The sequence below is a fragment of the Poecilia latipinna genome, unplaced genomic scaffold, assembly GCF_001443285.1.
Source record: "Poecilia latipinna isolate Pla-1442-1.1 unplaced genomic scaffold, P_latipinna-1.0 Scaffold1846, whole genome shotgun sequence".
In the NCBI taxonomy this organism is placed as follows: domain Eukaryota; kingdom Metazoa; phylum Chordata; class Actinopteri; order Cyprinodontiformes; family Poeciliidae; genus Poecilia; species Poecilia latipinna.
The window spans coordinates 3,382-22,094 of NW_015114462.1; the positions used below are offsets into that span (position 1 = coordinate 3,382).

General features: G+C 48.8%; 1 protein-coding gene across 4 annotated transcripts in view; it reads left to right on the plus strand.

The window, feature by feature from the left end:
- The first annotated feature begins 1,169 nt into the window (after window positions 1–1,169).
- myo5b (myosin VB) overlaps window positions 1,170–18,713 on the plus strand; it is a 23,841-nt gene continuing 6,297 nt past the window's right edge. For 2 of the 4 annotated variants that reach the window (XM_015014759.1, XM_015014761.1), the window contains exons 1-21: window positions 1,170–1,316; window positions 8,302–8,412; window positions 9,595–9,766; window positions 10,887–11,031; window positions 11,137–11,293; window positions 11,435–11,578; window positions 11,655–11,736; window positions 11,814–11,921; window positions 11,999–12,108; window positions 12,182–12,447; window positions 12,521–12,602; window positions 12,677–12,817; window positions 12,945–13,067; window positions 13,386–13,469; window positions 13,547–13,681; window positions 13,752–13,849; window positions 14,573–14,659; window positions 14,753–14,864; window positions 15,120–15,331; window positions 15,402–15,558; window positions 18,354–18,593. In XM_015014759.1, the coding sequence (XP_014870245.1) occupies window positions 1,188–1,316; window positions 8,302–8,412; window positions 9,595–9,766; window positions 10,887–11,031; window positions 11,137–11,293; window positions 11,435–11,578; window positions 11,655–11,736; window positions 11,814–11,921; window positions 11,999–12,108; window positions 12,182–12,447; window positions 12,521–12,602; window positions 12,677–12,817; window positions 12,945–13,067; window positions 13,386–13,469; window positions 13,547–13,681; window positions 13,752–13,849; window positions 14,573–14,659; window positions 14,753–14,864; window positions 15,120–15,331; window positions 15,402–15,558; window positions 18,354–18,593 (2,895 nt within the window). In that variant the 5' untranslated portion in view covers window positions 1,170–1,187. Of the gene's footprint in view, window positions 1,317–2,065; window positions 2,186–4,487; window positions 4,871–8,301; window positions 8,413–9,594; window positions 9,767–10,886; window positions 11,032–11,136; window positions 11,294–11,434; window positions 11,579–11,654; window positions 11,737–11,813; window positions 11,922–11,998; window positions 12,109–12,181; window positions 12,448–12,520; window positions 12,603–12,676; window positions 12,818–12,944; window positions 13,068–13,385; window positions 13,470–13,546; window positions 13,682–13,751; window positions 13,850–14,572; window positions 14,660–14,752; window positions 14,865–15,119; window positions 15,332–15,401; window positions 15,559–18,353; window positions 18,594–18,713 lie in introns of those variants that run through there. The other 2 variants (XM_015014762.1, XM_015014763.1) reach the window with 2 other exon arrangements.

The following is an 18,713-nucleotide window of genomic DNA, read 5'->3' on the forward strand; positions in this document are numbered from 1 at the left end:
AGTAATTTTAGATATTAAAAATCTGCTGCAAAGGTCCTCTGAAGATGTAATATTTAACAGCATTTTTAGTTATCTTAGGAAATCAGGTTTTATGGGAAGATTATAGTGATAGGACATCTAATCTATACTCCAGTCTGGAAGGTGGCGGTAATGCACCTATAAGTTGTTTGCCAACCGCCAAAAAACCTAAAAGAAGAAGAAGAAAGAAGGAGGGAGCGCGAGTCCTGTGAGAGACGGATCCTGACGAGTGACGGACAAAATCCGCACCCCAGACATAGAGAACCGAGAGGCGAACTGACGGCCCAACACAGAGAATCAGGGCAGAGGAGGTCCTCTGCCCGCGCCTGTAGTGTTCCGTCCCAGAGTTACAGGAAATTGACTCGATGGAGTCTTGGGGCAGGATTGCTGGCGCTCTCCCTGTCTCTCTCTTCTAGCTGGGTCTGGCTGTAAAGGATCGTGATACGCCGAAGAGCGGGCAGTGCCGGAGTTTTTAAAAAGTCAGCTGGGAGCTGGCCAGTGGATAAAGTGTGAACGGGCTGCATTCACTTGGAGCAGCGCAAGTGGAACTCAGCCGAGGATCTGGAACTGGTGACTGCCTGTTACGGAACTTTTTGGGATCTCATAAAAGAAAAAAAGAGGGAAAAGGACTGGTTTTTTTTTATTATTTTATATATAGCCACTATTTCAAGTGACTTTTTGTAGTAATAAAAGGTCTTAAATTTGATTGTTCCGTTGGTGGGGTTTTTGAGTTGTTTGCTCCCCCTTGTATCGCGAACTGAGCGTGGAGCCATATTGGTGACAATAGTTTTCAACCAGCTGATAAATGACCTGGACCTTCAAAATAAAAGCTGAAACAGATTTAAAGTGTCAGTTTAAAGATTCTGAGGCCTGGAGCTAAATACCTCTATTATTATTATTATTGTTATTATTATTGTTATCATTATTGTTATTATTATTATCATTATTATTATTGTTGTTGTTGTTATTATTATTATCATCATTATTTTATTATTATTTTTATCATTATTATTATTGTTGTTATTATTATCATCATCATAATCATCATTATTATGATTATTATTTTATTGTTATCATTATTGTTATTATTATTATTATTATCATCATCATCATCATTAATATTAATTAATGATTATTACAACGTCATCGATCATCATAATATCCATAAAATGTCCAATAATCGGTTCAGCGCTAAGCTCTCCCAGACGGCCACCGGGGGGCGCTGCCGGCCCGCCGCTCAGAGGGGAACCAGACTCTGGGTCGGCAAACCGGATCATCCAGGATCAGACCTGGATCAGGTGAGTCAGAGGGAGCAGGATGACTCAGTAGCACAGACTGCTCAGCTGCTGCTCCACCCTCAGGCTTTTATTGTGAAAGAGCCTGGCTGCTCTGACCTAAACCCAAAATTGTCCCAATGGTTCTGCAATGACTTCAGACTGGACCTGGAACCAGAACCCAGCAGAACCAGAACCAGATAGAATAAGATAACAGCAGCTGTGTTTCCATCAGGCTGATGAACTGATTCATTAAAAATAAATCTTTTACTAAACACTCAATAAATGTTTGAGTCCTTGACGGCCCAGTTCATCCTTCCAGAACCCTACCAAGTTCTGTCTGGTTCCACTCAGAGACGAGCCTCCAGACTGGGTCAGACGTCTGGTTCTGGTTCTGGTTCTGGTCCAGCAGCCCAGCTGCAGGCAGGTGAGGCTCCAGAAAACCTCCCATTAATGAATACGGGCAGCATGATGCTGCCACCACCGTGCTTCACTGTGGGACCGTATCCTATCACTAGCTCTGATAGGATCTGAACTGGTTCTGATCCGATTCACATCAGTCAGCCCTGATTCCATCTCTGCTCTGCTTCACTGCTTTCTCTTCACAGTAAAAGTTTAATGTTCACCTGTCCGGACCAGATCCCGGATCAGAACCAGAACCCAGACCGAGCCGGGTTTTATTTAGGGGCGCTGGACAGCAGCCCCCCCCCCTGCAGTGTCTGATCTCTGGCAGCGCTGTGACAGTGTGGGAAGTGGGCGGGGCCTCCAGGTGAGCAGCTCATACCTGCAGCAGGTGTGTCTGGGAGTGGACCGGTCGGGATAATAGCTGCGGCTCAGACACGTCTGGTTCTGAACCCGGCAGGATGGCCTCTGATTATAACCCCTACTGTAAGGTAAGGAGCCTCTGACGGGTGGCGGGGTCAAAGTTCACTTACCATCACATTACACAAGCGGGCTGATAACAGCCGGGTCACTCAGGAGTTCTGCTGTGGGGAATATTCACTGTCTGTTTAAACTCCAGTCCTCTGCAGGTTTTAGATGAGCCACAGGTAAAAACACTGGAATGAAACGGCTTCACCTCCTCCAGGTCTCCAGAGCCTTAATGACCTGATCATTATGGTGGTGCAGCAGAGGAACATCTAACAGGTTCAGGGCAGGACTGGAGTTTACACCTGTGGTTTAAATGATCGGATTTTATCGTCTGGCTGTGACGTAATGCGTTAGCTTGACCGAGAATGGAGCTAGCTAAGAAGCTACGCTGTAAACAAACGATAAAATGTCCCAAACATCCCCTTAACTGCTCAATATGGCAGTCTGGTCAACACCGACTGAACGGCTTTGTTCATTATTATTATTATAATTATTATTATTATTATTATTATTATTATTATTATTATTATTATCACTTCCTCAGAAGCTGCTATTGCTAAAACTACAGGCAGAGTCGTTCTTCATCGTTCTCCTCTTTCTGTTGTGTGATTGGAGGAATTCAAATCAATGGGAGAAATCTCAGACTGCGCTGTGAAGTGAGGTTAGAATCCAGAGTTAAGCCCCGCAGGCCAGAATGGTTCAGGTTCTGATCGGTTCTGATCGGTTCTGATCACAGGTTTGGTGTTTGCTATGTGCCACATAGTCTGGATGAGAACCTCCTGCTCTGAATGTAAAATCTCTCTGAACTCACAGTATCAATGTCCTCCGACATGACGGCCGCCATCATTTTCAAATTTCAATTCAACAAGATAATTAATGATGAGTTTGCATCTTAATGATTTAATGACATATTTCTAAATTGGATATTAAAAGAATTAGGTAAACACTTAATCAATGATTTAATAATATCATTATTTACAAGGCCTAGACACTATCTGTTTAATTTTATTTTATTGTGATAATTTTTAAAAATTATTTTAAAAAATACAATAATTTTGTTTTTTAAAACACCCATGAATCTACGTCTGCTAACAGCAACGGTGAAGCTGCTCCTCTCGGCCACTGGGGGTTAAATTTTGCTTCCAAACAATCTGATTGGACGCTGGAAAAGACTATTGTTATGTTGAAGTTGTGCTAAAAGGCGTTAGCTCTTCAGCAAAGCTATTCAAGCCTAAAATAGCACCTCAATGCTACACATGTAGCAGCTAATGTCAGCATCCACAGGTCACATTTCTAACGAAGCTCCATCAGAGAAACTCTGGACAGATGAACTCTGCTCCAATCTGATGGAGAACCTGAAGATTAAAATCTAGAAACGTCTGTGATGTTTAAATGGCTTTTTATTCAATAATTTAGTAGCAAAAAAGATTTTTGAATTGAAAATGTTGCTTATTTTGTTATAGTTTTTGATTAAAATGTGATTTATTACAGACCCTGAACTGAACTGTATTAAGAATTGAAGCCATTCCCACTACTAGTTCACTTAGTTTTGTCCCTTTTGGCCCTCCATACAAGCCGTGTCGTCCGTCTGGGTGGAGTGAGGCTTCAGTCACTTGGTGAAGAGTGAAGTTGCTTTTCAGGACAAACCTGAGTGAAACGTCCAGAATTCACTGATGTTCATCAACCTGGAATAATCACAATGAGCAAAAATGAAGCTCCCAAACATCAGGCATCCTTCCTCACTGTGTTTTGGACCCGGTCAGCCCGGTTCTGCCACATTCCTGCTCTTCACCTCTCACTGTTAATTTAACCACAAACAGATGCAGGAATCACAGCAGATCAGACAGACGAGCCGTGGGAATTTATTCATGACAGCTTCCTGTTGGAGACGTTTGGAGACATCAAAGACTGGGGCAGGACCCCCCACTGACAGGAGCCCCCACTGACAGGAGCCCCCACTGTATCAGGACCCCCCACTGACCGGACCCCCATTAACAGAACCCATCACTGTATCAGGACCCCCCTACTGGCAGAACCCATCACTGTAATTACACTATTATTTAATTAAGATTCATGAGTTGAGTGACATTTTTAGTATTTTTAAAACATTTTATTTGAACACCACCAGGTCATGACTATTAGTTCAAATGTAATAAAAGCCTCCAGCTCCCGTTTTTAACCTCTGACCCCACAGACTGATCCCGCGACCCCTGGGGGTCCCCGAGCCTCCGCTTGAACCACTGCCCCATGTCTCTGCGCGTGCCCGTGAGTGCTTCCACATTTGCGCGTGCCTTCGGTAGAAACCTGGCTGGGATCCAGGAAACAGCCAATCAGAGGGCTCCTGGCGGAAAACACGGCGGTCAGGAAGAACCGGTCCGGACGGATTCGGTTCAGCACCTGCTGGCGCTCCTGGTTGTATTCCCGGCTCGGTTCCGGTTCGTCTGGGCCGCATTACCGTCTGACCCGGAGAGAGAGGCGGTACCGACGGACAGCGGGAGGCAGCACCTGAGCCGATCCCGACAAAGTGAACGAAACTCCGGCGGACACCTGCTGGTGCTGGCCGAATCGGAACCGGGGCGCCCCGCAGCGGGTCCAGAACCGATCCGGATCAGAGGGACTCAGTGGACTCCTGATGGGGGTCAGAGGGCACTTCTAGACGGATTACGGGTCTAGGAGGAAGAATGTCTGTGAACGAGCTGTTCACCAAGGTGAGTCCAGTTTACCTGTCGCACACCTGCCGTCCAGAACTCCGTCCAGCTTCTGACCCGTTCTGGGTCAGCAGAGCGGCTCTATCCGGGTCCGGTTCGGTCCGCTGGAACCGAACGTCATGGAGTTTCTGCGGGTTTTTACGGCTGTGGTCCACCTGTTGCTGCCGGAGGCTGGAAGCGCCTCAGGTTGGTGGGAACGGGACGGAGAGGCAGGAAAACGGCGGAAAACAGGAAAACTGCGGCGATGTGGCGCTTCATCTGGGAGCCGAACCCAACAGGAGGGTCAGCAGAGTTCGGATGGGTTCTGAAGGTCAAAGTTCACCTCTTAAGATTTACACATTGTCCAGGTTAGTTTAAACACTGTTGATGTTGAGGATAGTTCTGCGGCAGAGACAGAACAAAGGGATTAAAAAGAAAAGCCATAGAGATGTGGGGCTTCCCGTGGTACCCGGATGTAGGAGGACGGCTCGGAAAGTTCTGATCAGTTCACAGGTTCCGAGTTAACCCCACCAAACTGGACCTGTCTGCGGTTCTGGTTAAATTCGTCTGTTTTCCAATGGAATTCTGAATGAGCCAGAGCTGAATCCCTGGAGTGGAACAGAACCTCTGATCCGGACCGGTTCAGCCGAAGAACTGGGGTTCTGGTTCTGGTTCTGGACCCGGTCCAGCTGATGATGGGTTGTGAGGTCATGGTGGATCATCAGGCGGGTTCTGGAGAAGTGGTGATGAACCGGAACCAGAACATAATTTCAGTCATCACCAGAACCAGAACCGACCCAAAGGCTGGTTTTGGTCCAGATGAAGGTTCTGATTGTTTGTGTCAATCAAATGTTTCTGACGCGAAACTTTTTTAGTTCTGGAGGAGATGATGTTCTGGTTCTGGTCCAGAAGGTCTCCCTGCTGACATCAGCAGTAAAGGGGCGGGGCTAAGGGTTCTGCAGGATAATCCGGACAGAACCCCTGGAGCCCAGTTAATCCCACAGATTATGTCTGTCTGGTTTCTGGTTCTGATCCAGTTCTCATCAGACCCGTCTCATCTGAGGTTCTGGTTCCGTCTGGTCTGGGTCAACCATATCAACAGATCCAGTTCCTGGTTCCCCTTGGTATTGTTGCCGCTTCACACTGGGTTTGGACCCAGACCGGGTCGGACCAGAACCTCTGCAGGTCTCTGTTGGTTCTGGTTCCAGCAGGGAACCTCTGGGTCCGGATGGTAATGCTCACCCTCCAGTTGGATCTGGTTCTGACCCGGTAGACCTGCAGTCTGAGAGCAGAGGGTTCTGTTGCCTTTAGCAACCATCCAGCAGCCATGTTTCTCTCTGCGGGTCCATCAGAACCAACCCTCTGTCAGAACCTGTCCTGGTGTTTCACTGAGATCTGGATCAGAACCAGCTGCAGGTGTTGACCTGGTTCTGGTTCTGGTTCTGTGCTGCAGGCGTGCCTGTCTGTGACCTTTGACCTCTGCTGCTCAGATCAAAGTTCCTCGCCCGGCGCGCCCAGGGCTGCCGTCACCATGGCGACGCAGCAGGGGGTGGAGTTTGAGGGTGGAGCGGCTGGGTCGGGTTTCAGTCAGAACCAGAACCTTCTGGAGGTCTAGTCCAATCCTCCTGCCTGCTTCCTCAGCTGCTGACCTTTGACCTTTGACCTGGAAGGAAAAGGTTTTTGTTAACATCTGAATAGTGTGGTGAATAGGTAGTTTTCTGCTCAGGCTGCAGGCCTGCTGGATGGAAAGCAGCTCAGGTCTGGGCTTTGACTAGGCCATTGTAACCTTGAATCTGATCTGAGCCTCCACCCAGCATGATGCTGCCACCACCATGTTTGGTGTCTCCTCTCCAGTCAGACCCGAGCGCTGTCTCTCTGCAGCTCTTCCAGAACCGCTGCAGACTGACACCCCGAAATAAAACAAAGCAGCCGAGTCAAGAAACATGCCACACTTTTCAGATTATAGCTGCAGAAAATGTTAAACTGATTTATTTTCCTAATTTCAGTTCACACAAAATAATTTAAGGGATGTAAATACACACACACACATGCACACCTACACACACACACACAGTTACACACACACACACACAGTTAAACATAGCTGATAAAAGGGAAACCTCCATGTTTACCATCCAGCCTCTCCCTCTGTGTCAGGAGGAAATGTGTGTGTGTGTGTGTGTGTGTGTGTGTTTCCTGCTGAGAGCTGCTGGCGGCACGCTGCTCTCTGATTGGCTGCTGCCTCGGTGTGTCCCAGATAAACAGGCTCTTATTGTCCCCAGGCCTCTGATTGGCCGAATCGCAGTGTGACCCAGCAGAACCAGAACCTCAGATGCTCCAGAGCTGGGCTGTGATTGGCTCCTGTGGATCATGTGACCACAGGTGACTCACCTGCATGTAAACATGATGGAAATGAGCGGCGGCACATTTACATGCTGATGTCACTTCCTGTGGTCTTGGTTGCCTTGGCAACAGCAGCCGGTCCGGTTCAGCAGAACTTTGGACCAGTAAAATTCAACAGGTTCTCTGGTTCTGACCCAGTTTGCTGTTTGCATCGGATCAGAACCGTCACTGGGTCGGAGGGGTTCAGAACCGGACCGCTGTTCCCCGCTCCTGGTTCTGGATCAGATCTGGATCAGAACCTTCCTGGTTCTGGGTCAGGAAGTTGGTTCTGACCCGGCTGGGCTCAGCAGGGAGAGCTGGACCCGTTGCATTGTGGGATGTGTAGTTCTGTGCTGCCCGGCCCGGTTCTGACCTGTGGAGCTGAAGCTTCCAGCCTGTATGTAAACATGTGGACCTCCATCAGAACCGCTGACCCGATTAGCCGGAGCCGATTTGATCTGCTGAAACTCATCGACACGCAGAGGTTCTGTCAGGGCCCGGATCAGAACCAGACGATCGCATCAGAACAGCTCATCATCATCCGGATGTTCTGATCCAATGAGCATCTGATCAGAACTTCTGGTTCTGATCCAGCTGAGGCTGTGGAACCAGAACCATTCTGGAATCAGATCGGTGTGTTACCGCTGGCAACCGTCAAGCTAGAATTCTCCAGAACCAGAACACATCCCGGATCTTCTGGATCTTCTGGGCCAGGAGTCCAAAAGAATCAGAACCAAACAAACAGAACTTTCTCAAACATTTGGACCCAGAAGCAGAAGGAGACCAGCTGATCAGACATGCAGTAGAACCTGGTGGGTCGGGTCCAGTAGGCCCAGTAGAACCAGTATATTCTCTGGTGTTGATCCCAGTCAGCAGCTGGGAAACTTTCCTTCAGTTTCAACAGGAAGTGCTCCTCCATAGTAAAAGCCCTCAGCTGTTTCACTTCCTGTTTGCACTTCCTGCCTTCCTACTGCAGGCGGTTCTGGTTCTGGTCCAGATCCGCTCCTCTAACATGTGCCTGCTGTAGGTCTGGTTCTGTTTCAGCTGACCCGGTTCTGGTTCTGTTTCAGCTGACCCGGGTCTGGGTCCCGGATCCGGACGATGTGTGGAAAGCTGCAGAAATCACCAGAGACTACAAGGAGGGCGAGGCGATTCTGCACCTGCAGCTGGAGGACGGGACGGTGAGTGGTTCTGGTACCAGACGGTACCACCTGGTACCGTCTGGTACCGTCTGGGCCAGGCATTTGTTCTAACAGAGATCAGCCATGTTATTGATTATTGATGATGATCAGCTGCTTTGTTAATCATAATAAATCAGGATCACAGGGTACTGATGAGTCAAGATGGCGGCTACTCATGAGGTCAGAGGTCAGAGAGACATCGTATTTCAGATCAGTAAATGTGGTTGAAAACAGGAGGAAAGTTCTGGAAGCGAGCGGATCCAGAATCCTCTGGACTCTCCGGAGGTTTCCTGGAAGCTAACGAGTTAGCTAACGAGTTAGCATCCTTTATTCTGACAAGCTGGAAAATAAATGACTCATTCAGTCGTATTAATCAGTCACTAACAATTAATCCAGTAATCGATTCATCTGATTAATCATTTCATCCCTGTATGATCAGGACCCAGTAGGATCCAGTGGGATCCAGTAGGACTCAGTGGGATCCAGTAGGACTCAGTGGGACCCAGTAGGACTCAGTGGGATCCAGTAGAATCCAGTGGGACCCAGTAGGACTCAGTAGGACTCAGTGGGACCCAGTAGGACTCAGTAGGACTCAGTGGGACCCAGTAGGATTCAGTGGGACCCAGTAGGACTCAGTGTGACCCAGTGGGATCCAGTAGGACTCAGTGGGATCCAGTAGGACTCAGTGGGACCCAGTAGGATCCCGTCTTCATCAAACTGTTCAGACGCCCGGAGCTCACCGGCTCTCTGATTGGCTGCTCTGATCTGAAGCAGTTTTCCTTTTATGGGCGTCAGACTCTAAATGTATTCAAATCAGAGCCGAGCTTTTGACCCGACTCTGTGGCGTCTGACGTGTTGCTTCCAGGATCTGTCATTTCAGCTCATTTCAACCTTGTTAAATAATAATGGCTCCTCTGTGTTCGGTCATCCTCGTAGTTATTTTGTCCTGACAGCTGCAGCCGTTAAACCATGAAGGAAGAAAGTTTTTATTGTTTTATGACTTGTTGATTTTCAGCTGCGGTGACGCCCAGTTCAGAGGAAATAAATCAGTTCCTCCGTCTTTATCTCAGTTTAGGTCAAACATGTTTTAGTATTTAGCTCAGGACAGAAATATGGGACACCAAGCAGAAACGGCTCCAACATGGCTGCTCTGGGTTCTGACTGTGTTGTGTTCTGGTCCAGCCTCTGGAGTACCAGGTGGGTCCGAAGGCCAACGCTCTGCCGTTCCTCAGGAATCCCGACATCCTGGTGGGGGAGAACGACCTGACGGCTCTCAGCTACCTTCATGAACCCGCCGTGCTGCACAACCTGAGGGTCCGCTTCCTGGAGTCCAACAACATCTACACCTACTGCGGTCAGTCCGCCCAGAACCAAAACCTTTCTGACCCACCTGGCCACTTTCATCACACTTTATCGTTTCCTCTAAACATCTTTCATTATAAATAATGTTTTCATAAATCAAATTTCTAAATATTTTCTTAAAGTTCCTACCCTGTTGTGTTTCACTCTTTAATGTAATGGCTCCCTTGTTATTTATCATGTAATTCCAGTGAACCCTCAGTATTCATGGTGGTCAGGGATACAGGTGGCAGCTAGCAGCTAAAATACCTGAACTCCCTCTAAAAATATTCTACTTTAATAGAAATATCAAATGTTCGTTAATATGCAGAGTAGAAACCATCTTGGCTCCACAGCAGAAGCTAATGTCTACAGTCTTTCTGATCTCTGCTGCTGGGGGTTCAGCCAATCAGAACCAAGGAAAGGGAATGGAACTCCTGGATTGGCTGCAGTCACCAGCCAGTAGTGCATCAGCTAGCATTGCCTCTGGGCCTTTTGTTTTCTTTTCATTGAATAATCTGGAGATCCAAAGAAGCTCAAATACACAAAGGTTCATGGTAAAACTTTCTGATCACACGTTGAAGCTCCGCCCCCTGCAGTCCTTGGCTTTAAAACTGGAGTTTTTCTGCAGACTCCAACATGCTCTGTGTGTTTGGTGCGGACTCTGCCAGCGTTTGCATTTCTCCTGACAAATTTCTTAATTCCCACAATGTCAGCCATGGTGTCAGCAGATGAGAACGAGCTCATTGGCCTTTAAGAAACAGAAGGATGGAAGAGAAAGGATGCGGTTCACTGGTGAAGGACATGAAGACAAAGGACAGCGACCAACATTTGAAAACCAGAAAGTTTGATAAGCCATTTGGGCGCCCAGCCTCGTCTGCCATCCACAGGGTGTAGTTACCACGCTGTGGCTGGTTGCTTAGCAACATGCTCTACATTATCACCTCTGTGTTGCAAACAAAACAGTGATTCTGTGCCACACTGAGTATGCAGTCGTTACGACTTTAGCATGGACGTCCGGTGGAGTGAAGGCAGTGAGGGAACCTTAACGTCATTTCTATCAGATCGCTAACGGCTCATATGACCTCAGCTTCCTCCAGAAGATGTTTCTCCTTAATGATGTCTCTGGGTTCCAGGTATCGTCCTGGTGGCTATCAACCCGTATGAGCAGCTGCAGATCTACGGGGAGGAGGTGATCACCGCCTACAGCGGTCAGAACATGGGGGACATGGATCCTCACATCTTCGCCGTGGCCGAGGAGGCGTACAAACAGATGGCCAGGTACGCCTGAGGCTGAAGCACCTCCAGGTTCAAGGCCTCACAAATTTCTCTGAGTGAAACAGAATAAATCTGGTCACATGAACACCTTTGCCTTATTTACATTAGAGATGAGAAGAACCAGTCAATCATTGTGAGCGGAGAATCTGGAGCAGGAAAGACTGTTTCGGCAAAGTACGCCATGAGATACTTTGCCACGGTGGGCGGCTCCTCCAGCGACGCCAACGTGGAGGAGAAGGTTCTGGCCTCCAACCCCATCATGGAGGTCAGAGATGTTCAGCTCCATCTACAGAACCAGACATGAGCCAGTTTACTCTGGAGTTGCTTCTATGCCGATGAGACTGTCTTTAAGACATAGCAAAGATGTAACAGCTAATGTCTTCCTCCCAACTAACTTTCCCTTCAGGCCATCGGGAACGCCAAAACCACCCGAAACGACAACAGCAGCCGCTTCGGCAAGTACATCCAGATCGGCTTCAGCAGACATTACCACATCATTGGAGCCAACATGAGGACCTACCTGCTGGAGAAGTCCCGCGTCGTCTTCCAGGTGAGTTCTTCTCCCTGCAGCGCCCCCTGCTGCCGGTCCACTGCTGCTGCTTGAAGGTCTATCGTCTCTTCTCCAGGCTGAAGACGAGAGGAACTACCACATCTTCTACCAGCTATGCGCCTCAGCCAGCCTGCCAGAGTTCAAAGACCTCAGTCTCAGTGAGTCTGAACGCCGGAGACGTCCAGGTCTTCATCAGAGGATTCTGCAGCTGCTGATTTCTCTCATGTTCCCTCAGTGAGTGCAGAAGACTTCACCTACACGTCTCTAGGAGAGAACATCTTCATCGAGGGAGTCAACGATGCCAACGACTTCAAGAAGACCAGAGAGGCTTTCACACTGCTGGGTAAGACGTCTCCTTCAGCAGGAGGAGTGTGAAGGGTGAACTGTGTGTGTGCGTGAACTCTCTTTGTGTGTGTGCAGGCATAAAGGAGAGCAGTCAGAGCAGCATCTTTAAGATCATGGCCTCCATCCTTCACCTTGGCAACGTGGAGATAGTCTCTGAGCGGGACGGAGAGTCCTGCCACGTCGCAGTACGTCCCCCAGCAGATCGGAGACTCTTCGGGGTTCTGTCGGCGCTCTGACTTGGTTCTATTTGTGCCGCAGAGAAACGACGTCCACCTGCAGCACTTCTGCAGACTGTTGGGTGTGGAGCTGAAGCAGATGGACCACTGGCTCTGCCACCGAAAGCTGGCCACTGCCTCAGAGACGTTTGTGAAGACCATGTCCTGCCAGCAGGCCGTCAACGCCCGCGACGCCCTCGCCAAGCACATCTACGCCCGGCTCTTTGACTGGATCGTGGAGCACATCAACAAGGCGCTGCACACCTCCACCAAGCAGCACTCCTTCATCGGGGTTCTGGACATCTATGGGTGCGCGGCGAGCTGGCAGAGCGCCCCCCAGTGGCGGCTCCACGTCATGTTAACGCTGTCCGTGTTCCTGCAGGTTCGAGACATTCGAGGTGAACAGCTTTGAGCAGTTCTGCATCAACTACGCCAACGAGAAGCTGCAGCAGCAGTTCAACTCGGTGAGTTCTGCAGGACCGACCCAGTCAGAGAGCCCTGGCCGTGTTTCTCACTGTCCTGCTGTCCGTGTCCACAGCATGTCTTCAAACTGGAGCAGGACGAGTACATGAAGGAGGACATTCCCTGGACACTCATCGACTTCTACGACAACCAGCCCTGCATCGACCTGATCGAGGCCCGGCTCGGCATCCTGGACCTGCTGGACGAGGAGTGCAAGGTAACCACCTGGTTCTGCTGGTTCCGGCTTCCGTCCTGACTGAAGTTCACTGCTGGAGACGCAGATTTCTGAGGGAACAGAACCAGGTTCTTCTTCACCTGGACTCTAACTGGATTCTGTTCTTCAGGTTCCAAAGGGAACGGATCAGAACTGGGTCCAGAAGCTCTACAAGCAGCACTCCAGCAGCGGACACTTCCAGAAACCCAGAATGTCCAACACGTCCTTCATCATCATCCACTTCGCTGACAAGGTGAGCAGAACCGGGCCGGCTGCTGGGTCCACAGAACCGACTACAGGGAACTTCACAGTCCAGACGAGTTGGAGTGGGACAAACTTAGAACTCGGATCAGAACCACAGTATTCGTCATACATAGAGTGGAATATGTAGCTTTCGTTTCCTGATGGTTCTGGTGCTTCTCGCTCACAGAGAATGAAAACCCAACATTTAGAATCTCAGACAAATATGTAGTGGGACATTTCTCCAGCAGAGGGCAGTGTGACTCAGGTTCTGATTGGACTTCAAGGTTTTTGTCTCCTCTGCTCCCTCTTGATTGGCTGAATCCCGCAGGTGGAGTATCAGTGCGAAGGCTTCCTGGAGAAGAACAGAGACACTGTCTACGAGGAGCAGATCAACATCCTGAAGGCCAGCGAGGTAGGAACCAGAACCAAAGGCAGGTTCTGACTGATCCGAGCCCAGTTTGGACCGCTCTTCTTCCTGTTTCCTCCCAGTTTCAGCTGGTTGCTGATCTGTTCCAAGACAAGAGCGACGCTCCGCCCTCCAAATCCTCCAAGGTGAACGTCCGCTCCCTGAAAACGGTTCCCAAAGTCCCCAACAAGGAGCACAGGAAGACCGTGGGACACCAGGTGAGTCCGGTTCTGGTTCTGCACCGACATTCTCTCAAGGTTCTGGTTCTGAAGGTTGGTTCTGTTTCAGTTCCGCTCGTCGCTCCACCTCCTGATGGACACCCTGAACGCCACGACGCCGCACTACGTACGCTGTATCAAGCCGAACGACTTGAAGGAGGCTTTCTCGTGAGTCTGTGTTCTTACCGAACTGCCCCGGTCCAGAACCAGCAGGGTGGTTCTGATCAGACCCATCCAGAACCAGCAGGATGGTTCTGGTCAANTCTGACNAGGCTANAGAGCTACTGGGGGAAAACTGTTGAGAGAATGAAGATAAATGTGATTGCTTCATGCAGCAGGTATCAGATGGGTTCAACAGAATCAGTTTAAACAGAACCAGGTTCAACAGAACCGTGTCCATCCGAGCAGAACTTTCTGTGAGTCAGTGATTCTGAGTGACTTGGTACTGGCTATAAATTCCTGGTGTTTGAACCTTGAACTAGGCTGAGAGGTTCTGTGATTCTGGTCAGCTTCATGTTCAGAACCAGAACCAGTGATCCTGCAGTGCTCTCAGAGCCCTCAGGGGTTAAACCGCTCCGGTTCTGTCCGGGTTCTGCTCTGCAGTTGATAAACATCGCTGAGGAATGCGATCTGAGCGTCAGAACTAATCTAATTTGGGTCACATGTTTTGGGTCGGGCCGGACTCTCAGCAGTCAGTCGGCCGGTTCCAGCAGCTGTAGAGGTTCTGCTGGGTTCTGCTGATGTCCCACAAGAAGATGAGGTGAAGTTCTGACCCGACCCGACTGAGAATCCTGATTGGGCTGCGGTTTTAACGTGTGTGTGTGTGTGTGTCTGTGTGTGTGTGTGTGTGTGTCTGTGTGTGTGTGTGTGTGTGTGTGTGCATGCGTGCAGGTTTGACTCCCGGCGGGCTGTGCAGCAGCTCCGGGCCTGCGGGGTTCTGGAGACGATCCGGATCAGCGCCGCCGGATACCCGTCCAGGTGAGGAGCATCTTCATCACCGTTAACTCAGCCTGCTGTGGGTCATGTGACTGCCAGGTAATCTGGAGTGTGTGCGTGTGCGTGTGTGTGCAGGTGGACCTACCCCGACTTCTTCAGCCGGTACCGGGTTCTGATGAGGAAGTCGGACCTGATGTCAGCAGACAAGAAGCAGGTGTGCAAGAACCTGCTGGAGACGCTGATCAAGGTGAGACATGGCTCAGATGAAAACAGACTGCTGCTGGACCCGACCCGTTCAGAACCTCAACATCTGGGTCTGAATCACCCAGAACCAAGAGGTTCTCCAAAGACCTGGAACCAGAAACATCTCAGGTCCAAAGGTTCTGTTTGGGTTCATCAGGTTCTGTTCAGTCAGGTTAAGCAGAGATGGAGCAGGTCTCTTATCGGAACATCTCTTTGGTTCTGGGTCGGTACTGACCCGCTCTGTCTGTCCTCCCACCAGGAACCTGACATGTTCCAGTTTGGGAAGACGAAGATCTTCTTCCGGGCCGGCCAGGTAGCCTACCTGGAGAAGCTTCGGACCGATAAATTCCGCTCTGCCTGCATCAAGATCCAGAAGACGGTCCGTGGCTGGCTGCAGAGGATCCGGTACCGCCGGGTCCGCCGGGCTGCCATCGGCCTGCAGAGATACGGCCGAGGTTACCTGGCCCGAAGGTGAGCTGTCCTGCTCGGCCTCTGATTGGTCCAAACAGATTGTGGCGTTGACAGCTGCTGTTCCCGGCAGGTATGCAGAGTTCCTGCGTCAGAACCGGGCCGCCCTGATCTGTCAGAAACAGTACCGCATGGTCCGAGAGCAGAGGAAGTTCCTGAGGATCCGGCGGGCCACGGTCACCATCCAGGCCTACGCCCGAGGCATGTTCACCCGCAGGATCTTCTGGGAGGTACGGAACCGGACACACATCCGTACTCCGGGTCAGGATCGGGTCAGAGGCAGCAGGTTCTGTAGGACCGACTGGATCTGTGGAGTAAATTGATGCTTCAGCTCCTCCTTGTTTATTATCTCCTCAAGAGTTCTCAGGTTTCAAACTAACAAAGTGAAATGATTAATCAGGAAATGATCAAAATGTCATCAGCAGCCAAGCAGGAATTATCTGGGATTATGTGCTGTTCCGGAGCTGCCAGGCACAACCAGAACCAGAACCAGGCTCAGGCTCTTATGTGCTCATCCAGAGTTTCAGGCAGCAGAGGTGGGGATTCGAGTCACATGACTTGGACTCCAGTCATTAAAATCAAGACTTGAGACTTGACTTGAAAAAATGCTCAAAGACTCGAACTTGACTTTGACACCATTGACTTTGACTTGAAGCTGTTTACTTGAAAAGACTTGATATTTCACTCAAGTCAAAAATTTAAAACACATTATAAAGTGGCCGCATTAATTCATTTCACTCATTCCGTATTAACAGGCGCAGACCGTCCCTCTGTTTTTCCACACTCCGTATGTATGTGTGCGTAGCTGCAGCACAACCAAATTAACAGGATTTAAAAATAACTGGGGAAAAAACCGAGAGACGAAAAAACACTCGAAGCAGATATACTCCTCTTCTTTTGGGTACATCAATCATGAAATATCCAACTAAAAACGGAGTGAAACATGCAAAACCTGCAAAACTAGGATCTCAGATGGAGATACAACTTTCAACTGTTCGGCATTTGAAGTTGCACAAAGAGGTAAACGGTACTTTTCTTTTACTATGAGACAACTGGCTAGCTAACGTCGTGTTAGCAACTCTGGGTTACGTTGGTGATGCCGCTTATCTTTCACCTCTATGCTGTTTAATCATCCTGTATAAACACGGTGATTCAAACATATCGACATTAATGTGCACCGTGTTGTTAGCTCAGGAAGCTAATGTGCTCCGTGTTAGCTCAGGAAGCTAATGTGCTCCGTGTTAGCTCAGTAAGCTAATGTGCACCGTGTTAGCTCAGGAAGCTAATGCGCTCCGTGTTAGCTCAGGAAGCTAATGCGCTCCGTGTTAGCTCAGGAAGCCGGTGGACAGTGAGCGGGGTCCGGATCAGAAAGCAGGTTCTGTACTGAACTCAGGGAAGAGAGTTTCTCTGTCCCATCATAATGATGAACTGGGTCCAGTTCCATCACAGGATGGATGGTGGATTCATAAGGGAAACTGTGTTTTTACCCCCTTTCCCACCCTGCTCCCGTCGTATTTTTCCTTAAATATCCCTCCTCCCCTCACGGCTCTGACGTTAGTTTTACTCCGCCCTCCTCTGACAGCAGCACTGGACAGAGACATTTCCCATATTCTTCTCAAATCCAAAATTTGACAGGTATGGGTGCATTTGAAGACATCTATATTGGGGAAATTATATTGACAATAAATAGTTTACTGCAGTCAGTGCATTAAGTCCACTTTTCTTCAGTTATAACTCTTCAAATGGTGGCGTGATGGTTGTTGCACAAAACCCATCTCCAAGTGCTATAATTTTGCTAGAAAACAAATCAAATCCAGGTAATTTTGCTCTCCTTCAGAAATTGCTGGAACAGTAAAGCGTTGTACAATTGTAAGGATCCTGAAGGAAACGCTGCGGGGCAGTTCTGAGTGTTTCTGGATGGTAATGCAGCTCATTATTTGGTGTCTTGGTTAGTGATTCAGGCAACATGTTTTATCAATACTGAGATGTGAAACTAGCTGTAATTTAACCCACTTGGACTGACAGATATTTATTTTACCATCACATCCAAATTCAAAACCCTGTGCTTTATTTGCAATGAGTGCATTGCGTGTTTGATTTTAAAAAAGAACATATGGTCTATTATTTACATTTAGCATAACTGGAACATTGTTTAAAAAAAACCCGACTCGAAATGACTTGAAATTGACTCGGACTTGCAAAGCAGTGACTTGGTCCCACCTGTGTCAGGCAGTGACTGCTGACTCCACTTTTCTCCTTCACTCAGCGCCGTTCTGATGCTGAGCAGGAACATCAGAGAAATGATCCGAGGTTTAGATCAGCTTCTTCTCTGAGATGGCCCAATAATTAGAGTTCTGCTCTGTTGGATCCCCTGCTGGTCGCTGCGCGTACTGCAGCAGCAAACAGTAAACAGGATCATGTGGATGGAACAAAGGCCGGCCGGGTTCTGCTGGGTCAGAACATCCTGGAGGTTCTGGAGGGAAACAAGAAATGTTGCAAAATAAAGATGACGTTTCTACTGCTGAGGATAGAATTTTTTTTTTCAGTTTTCTTCAACTGAGCCCAAAATAGTAAAGTGGTTAACGTTTAACAGAACTACAATATTTTAATTTTGATTAAAATATTTAATTCTGCGCTTATTGTTGAGCAGAAAAAATTCCAGTAACTAAAATATCTAAACTATGAAACTCATGACGGCTTTTATTTTCTAGATTTATTCTGAACAGAAAACATCCATGATAATATGAGTCTAAAGATGTGACATATTGAGTCTTTTATTTTGAAAGTCTAAATGAATCCCTTGTTGATTGCTAGTTTAGGCTCAGCCTAATCCAGCCTACTAATAACCTGACACATGTTGACTCTTATTTTGAAGGGTAAATGCTTCCCTGTTGATCATTGGTGTTGACCAATAGGAGCTGGAATCTGTCTTCTGTTTATAGCTCCTCCTTAAGCTGGAGGCTTTTATTCTGAAGAAACTCCTGGTGTTTCCATGTTTTGGTGCTGACTGCTGGTTCCTCTGCAGTTCATGCTGCACCACAAGGCCATGCTGATCCAGAAGCACGTGCGCGGCTGGCTGCAGAGGAAGAAGTTCAGGCGGGCGCGCGACGCCGCCATCATCATCCAGTGCGCCTTCAGGAGGATGCAGGCCAAGCGGCAGCTGAAGCAGCTGAAGATCGAGGCGCGTTCTGCTCAGCACCTCAAGAAGCTCAACACGGGCATGGAGAACAAGATCGTCCAACTGCAGAGGAAGATGGACGAGCAGGTACCTGTGCACTGACACGGTTGACCTGGTTGTAACCCAGGTCATTCAGGTCATCCAGGTCATCCAGGTCATTCAGGTCACCCAGGTCATTCAGGTCACCCAGGTCATTCAGGTCATCCA